The 7,115-nt window shown below is 44.5% G+C and overlaps 1 protein-coding gene across 1 annotated transcript in view; it reads right to left on the bottom strand.

The window, feature by feature from the left end:
* Positions 1 to 398, bottom strand: part of LOC112630984 (supervillin-like) — a 37,147-nt gene extending 36,749 nt beyond the window's left edge. The window contains 1 exon segment of the mRNA XM_025395510.1: positions 255 to 398. Coding sequence (XP_025251295.1) covers positions 255 to 375 — 121 coding nt within the window. The 5' untranslated portion in view covers positions 376 to 398.
* Positions 399 to 7,115: the final 6,717 nt, after the last annotated feature.

Genomic DNA, 7,115 nt, shown 5'->3' on the forward strand with positions numbered 1-7,115 from the left:
GTTTGAGTTTGAGTTTGAGGTGGGAAGACTGAGCCCATGAATTTGAGGCTGCAGTGAGTCGTGATTGAGCCACTGCACTCCAGCCTAGGCAACAGGGCAAGACCCGATCTCTCAAAAAAAAAAAATTTAAAAAAATAAAAAAATTAAAGAGACCATGGTTTCTTCTTTTAAATTGAGTTATCATGTACCACCATGCCCTCCATGGGTGAGTGTGCTCACAGGTGTGCATTATGTGCACACACACACACACTGACCTTTCTTCAGCATCCTGCCAGCCACAGTGAACTGGGTGGAGTCGTTGGCCGCTCCTCTGTCTCTCGTCTTCCAGGCCTCCTCTCTCACAGTGATGAGCTGCTTCCTTTCCTCAATCGTCATCTGGCTCTCTCGACTTTCTGTGACCCGCTGTTCATAAATGTACAGAACAGAAAACAGGAGAGAGAAATGACAGCGGTGTGGATCTCAGCCTGCAGCATTTCATGAGTGAAAAAAGCAGGTAGACAAAGAGGAGTAAGTATATTGTCCAAAGATGTTCAAAAATGTTCTATCTGAAATGGGCTCGGCTTCCTTACATCCAGGTTGGGTCGGAGATCACCACTGGCGATACTGAAACTTTAGATGAACACCTTTGTCCTGTGACTTACCAGTTTGGGGCACTGGAGCACCAAAACAATCCTTTGCAAACATAAAGAGTTCAAAATAGATTGTTTTCGGGCTCTGGTTTTAAAGTTTCTCTGTCTTAACCCATCTAGTTACACTCTGTTAACTGGGAGATTTTTATCCCTATATACTCACAAAGAACATGATTGATCTAGAAAACTTTATCCATGTGAGCACGCAAGGAACTTGCCCAGTTGGAAGGAGGGAGGCTGGTTAGGAATAAGGGGCAGGAGAAGGTTTGCTGGGGCTCTGTTTGCTTTTTTCCTGCAGCCATGATGTTCTGTGGGCAGGTAGGCAACCAGGAGAGCCCACGGAAGTGGCTTTAAGCTGTGAGAGATCTGACATTGAAGATGAACTATGCTGTAGATGTAACCTACACACACAACATTTCTACTGAAAATGCTTTCAGCAGTTTCTAACTGGAAAGTCTCTGGAGATACCTGCTTCTTCCATTTCCAAGCCTTTGGTGTCACTCATTAGGCTTGAGGTTGGCGATGTGGCAGGAGAGGAAAGGGAAGAAGCTACAGAGGACTCAGAGGGCATCAGGAAAGGAGAAGGGGCTCAGGACAGGCCTGGGATGGGGAGATGGGGCTGAGGAGGGAGGGAGAGGAGCAGGGATGGAGGCAGAGGACAGGGCTCATGCCACTGAGTGATGTGTACTGGGGAGAAGAGTGTAGGTGGCGGTCGCAGGCGATATCAGGGCAGGAGGTCCTCAAACGCCGGCCTGCAGAGTTTGCTTTCCCTCTGCCTTCAAGCCATCTCTCCCTGCACCACAAGACCCCTGACTATGGTGAGGCACAGGGCTGGGTGGAGAGCAGGGGAGAAGCACAGGGGCTATGGAGCTAATGCCAAGGAAGGAAGAGTGGAAAGGTGCCCCCTCTAGAGAAGAAGCCACGTCCCTGGCTGTCACCAGCAGGTCGCCTCTGGAAAGGGCTCTGGGGGCTGGAGATGGCCTCCTGGCTTTGGCTTCTCACTTTCCCTGTCTTTCGGACTGGAGGAAGGCCATTGCTGCTAGTGCATCTGCACTAGCGTCAAACTACATCTGAGCACTCCGCACCTTCTTCTAGCAGGTCCCCCAGATGGCTGCTAGGGCATCTGCTTTCAAACTGCTTCTGAGCACTACTCAACATCTTCTAGCAGGTCCCCCAGCTGGTCTGCCTGTCTAAGGCATTTACCTTGGCATTTTCTGTGGATCGTTGTGATCCCAAGGTCTCACACTGACACAGGGGAGGACTCGGAGAGCCCCCGAGTGAAGCCCACCCCGGAGATTCTCTTCCCCCATCCCTTTCCTCCTCACTATGGCAAACCACTTCCCTTAAGAGAGAGAACTTCCTGATTCAGGAGGGACAGGAAGAGAGTGGAGATGGGGACAGTTCATTTTTTTAATGCCCTGGAATGATGGGGGTTGACAGAGGAAAGGCACCTTCCCTTCATTTCCAGCAGCACAAAACCAGATCTGCACTGGAAAGATTTGGTTTAAGCTATGAACGTGGACTTCTCCACCATCTAAGTGATGAATCTTTCTTTCACAGGATGCTTCCATAAGGCCCTCATAGCCAGAAGTGATTTTGAGGTCCCTGCCAATTTAAATTGGGTTAAAAACCTTTTCTTAAAGAGATATGACAACCAATGATCCTGGCTTGAATCCTAGATGGGGTGGGGGCTACAAAGGGCATTATTGGAGGAAATTGACACAATTTAAGACGGATGTGGATCAGATAAATATTGTATCAACATTAACTTCCTCATGTTGATCACCATATTGTAGTTATGGCAGAAAATATCTTTGACTTTAGGAAATACACACTCAAATCTTGAAAGGTAGAGGAGTACAATGTTTCCAAACTACTGGCATATGGTTGGGGTGGAAAAAATGAGATGGGGGAAGAGAAGGCAAGAAAGTGGGATGAGGAGTGGAGGGAGGAAGGGAGGGAGAGTGAAGGAAGGGGCCAGTGTCAATGATGAGTGGTTCTGGTGAAGGGTATGAAAGTGCTCTGTCTAGAATGGAAATGTTTCTATAAGTTTAACATTTTATCACAATTAAGATTTACTAATTTTTTTGGAAAAACCCTAACTTTTCTGCTCATGATTGGTGAGAAATCCCTAATTCCAAGTAACTCTCTGAATCATGTATCCTTTTTAAATAAACGATGAGGTTCACTTGCCCAAAAGACCTCATCAAAATTCAACAAAGAGAATATGTTTTCTTTGAAAATGAAGTTTCAGGAGTGAATTTTAATCAAACCAAGATGACACTTGGCTTCAAATACTTCCAAGAAACATATCAAGTGCCAAGAAAATTGGCATCTCCAAAGGTCCAGCCATCACCATGGTGATTCACTATTCACTTAGTCAACTTTGTGGTGAATTCTCTCAGGCATCTCGACAGTCCAGGGTGGGGTAGTGGGTGTGGATGGTGACTCAGAAAGATGGTAGCCTTGAGTCAACAATTTTGTTTTTCAAAGCACTGGGATTCCCCCAGAGCCCTTCATGTACATGATGGATATGAACCCTGGACCAATATGGCCATTTTAAAATTGAAAGCTTCAATTTCTTTGCCAGATATAGGTCAAGAAGAAATAATTTTCACTCTCTGCTAAATGATAGTATTAAACATAAACATTTTTGTTTCTCTAAAAATTTCTACTTAACATTGCCACTTAGTAGGGTTGGCTTACAGCTCCCCAGTTCCTGCTGTCTGACTTTACATGGCTCTATAAAGAGGTAAATAATATAGGTTGTTTATACTCCAAAGAATTTAATAAAAATGTATCACAAGTTGCTCTTCTATTTTAGAACTCAAAATGTGAAAACAAAGAAGATGGATATCTTTGTCCATTTGCTTTTTTTCAGCTTTTTCATTATTGTCTTGTTTTTCTCCTTCTAATTTTTTCTTTCCTTGTTTAGAGAAGGACATATGTACGGCAACAAGTACTGTATCATTTCCCAGGTTTAGCCGATACATGTTGAGTGTTGACTGGAATAGTAAGAGAATTGGCGAAGAATCTGAACAGAAATCTCTACCCATCTGTCCTTTATCCTTTCAAAGATAGATCCCATGAATGTGGTGGGGAGAGGCATAGAGAGAGGGTGGAGGAGAAAATGAGTATTTGTGTATGTGTATGCACGTGTGTGTGTATGTGTGTAGAAGGTAGTGAAACAGGTAGAAAGGACCGTCTTCTTTCAAAGATGGTCAGAGACTTGGTAGGTCACAGCTGGAAACTATGCAAAGACTGAATTAACATGAATGCTTTTAGGTTGTGTGATGTTGCTGATGGGTTTGCTTCTCTCTGTATACATCGACTGAGAAATCATAGCAAATCTCCCTTAACGTTTCTCACACAGGGATGTGATCCAACAAGAGAGAGTAGAACTAAGGCGTATTATAAGGATTAGGATAGATTTCAGGGTAAAACTCCACAACCGGAGAGCTTCATGGGAAGAAAATACTGTGATCTGGCTTTTAAATTTTTATCTTATTCACATCTACTTAAACTAAACTGTAAAGGAAGAAATTATAAGAGTACTTATTAAGCAATAGAAAAATGGTCAATGTAATAAAGTTGTACTTTTCAGTTTTCAAAAACGCTAGCATCATTTCGATTTCTACACACTGTGAAAGAAATTTAGCTTTGCACCTTCCTTAAGAGAAATTTCAGTCCCTCATCATTGCATACAGCCTCAAGTAGCCTGAACAAAAGATGAAGATCACGGGTCTAGGCTCAGATCTCGAAGTAACTGTTTTCCAGTCCTGTCACCATCTACCAGCATCTAAGATGAAAAGAAGGGAATAAAGTGAAATCTTATTCTGGTACAGTCCTGAGGCATGTGAGAAAGAAGAGAATTCAGGCTGAAGCCTGACACAGAGACAAACAGTCCATTTAGAGAGAGCCTGTGTGCTGTGTAAATGCTTTGTTTTCTTCTCTGAACCTTTGTATTATTAAATATTAAGACACCAGTACTGCTGGAGGAAAGAAAAGGAGTGACTTGACCTCTGAGAACACAGATGAGCTAGTGCTACATACTTGGTATATAAAATAGTTACATTCGGCTGGGAAAAACTGGTCAGAAGTAAAAATATAGAATTTTTTGAAATTTTAATTTTGAAGTGATGAAACATAAATGTCTTTGGCAAATGTTATTTTCCCTTAAACTTAACAATATATGGAGATACATTCCATGTTCGTGGATAAGAAGACTCAATTTTGTCAAGTTGTCAGTTTTTCCCAACTTGATCTATAAATTCAATGCAATTCCAAAGTCCCTGCAAAGTATTTTGAACATATTGACAAACTGATCATAAAGTTTACATGGAGAGTCAAAAGAGCCAGAATAGCCAACACAACACTGAAGGGGAAGAAAAAAGTTGGAGGGGCCGGGCGCGGTGACTCACGCCTGTAATCCCAGCTCTTTGGGAGGCCGAGGCTGGTGGATCATGAGGTCGGGAGATCGAGACCATCCTGGCTAACACAGTGATACAACGTGACACTATTACACATCAATTAGGATGGCAAAAACCCAAGCACTGACAACACCAAATGCTGGCAAGGATATGAAGCAACAGGAACTCTCATTCATTGCTGGTGGAAATGCAAAATGGTGCAGCCGCTTTGGAAGACAGTTTGGAGGTTTCTCACAGAACTCAACGTACTCTTACCATGTGATAAAGCAATCATGCTCCTTGATACTCAAATGAGTTGAAAACTTATGTCCAAACAAAAGCCTGCACGTGGATGTTTATATTACTTTGTTTATAGTTGCCAATTGTTTATACAGCGAGAGGACAGAGACACTGCGAGAGAGGGGACAGAGTCCTTGAGAGCGAGCGGACAGAGGCCCTGAGAGCGAGGGGACAGAGGGCCTATGAGGAAGGGGACAGAGACCCTACGAGGGAGGGAACAGAGGCCCTACAAGGGAGGGGACAGAGGCCCTAGAGGGAGGAGACATGCCCTGTGAAGGAGGGGACAGAGGCTCTAGAGGGAGGGGACAGGCCCTGTGAGGGAGGGGACAGGGCCCTAGTGGGAGAGGACAGAGGCCCTAGAGGGTGGGGAAGAGGCCCTAGAGGGAAGCCCTGCAGAGAGGAGATGGGAGCCTGGCATTCATGGAAAAGCGGAGCTGTTTTGACACCAAGGACATTCCATGGGGAAATAAAGAAACAACTGTTCACATTTCTCATGTTATTCACCCACAGAGTGGCTCAGCCAGGCCGGGTCTCCCCTCCAGGGTGGGGTTCAGAGTGAGTACAGCGGGGATGGAGGGAAGGGGCAGGGGGTCCATGGTCTCTAGTTTTAATAGGGCCATTGGAACCCGCTCCTCCTGGTTCTTTAATAGGGTCACTGGAGGGGCCTCCCCTCGCTGAGTCTTCCTCCCTGTCCCTCCACACCCCAAACCACCTCCACCATATCCTCCTCCTCTAGGAACTGAGCAGGACAACATCCTCACTGGGCCGGAGCGAAGAACACGGCCACCTCTCCTGGGCTCGTGACTCAGGATCCAAGCTTGGAGGCTGAAAGGGGACACTCTCCCCTTAAACCAGTTTCATGACTATGAGGGGAATTAATGCCATCAAGTCCACCTGAAAATCTGAGCCAAGGATCAGTGTGTGTGTGACTGACCCTAAATACATGAAGAACCAATTAAACACACACATGTGCACACACTTACAGACACAGACACACACACTCTCATAGACACACACACACTCATACACACACTCTCACAGATACACACTCAGCACACATATTCATAGATACACACACAATCTCACGGACACACACACACTCTCACAGACACAGACACTCTCACAGATACACACTGAGAAACACACTCATAGATACACACACACTTTCATAGACACACACACACTCATACAGACACACTCTCATAGATACACTCTCACAAACACACACTGTCGATGATACACACACACACATTCTCTTATAGATGCACGCACACTCTCATGGACACACACACAATAGTACTGAAACACACACATCCCCCTCTTTCACAGTGAAATGTAGCAAAGAAATTATTCCCCAAATTAAACAGAAGTTCTTCCCCTGCTGCTCAGAACTTGCAGTGAGGCTTAACATGAGTGGCTTTTCCTCACCCAATTAATCAACACAAAAGACAGGTATTTGTGGGCAGCAGGAATAGCAGGAGAATAAGTAGAAGCATATACAGGTTCCTACAGAGCAAAGCAAGAGGATTTAAGGTGAAAAGAGAAGATTTATCAGAGCGGGGCCAGGCAGGGACATGGGGGAAGGAGAGACAAAACAATGATTTTTTTCTAACAGAATGTTAATTGACTCATTGCAATTTCAGTTCTCTTTTCAAGAGAGTCCTTGCTTGAATGCTGATGCTAAAATAAATCCACACAAGCGCGGTAAATATACCTGAGTCAGCTTTGTGCAGTAATTAAATGAGTTAATTTATAGAAGATTGTTAGTTACAGAGAG

Source organism: Theropithecus gelada, chromosome 9 (genome assembly GCF_003255815.1).
Source record: "Theropithecus gelada isolate Dixy chromosome 9, Tgel_1.0, whole genome shotgun sequence".
Classification (NCBI taxonomy): Eukaryota; Metazoa; Chordata; class Mammalia; order Primates; family Cercopithecidae; genus Theropithecus; species Theropithecus gelada.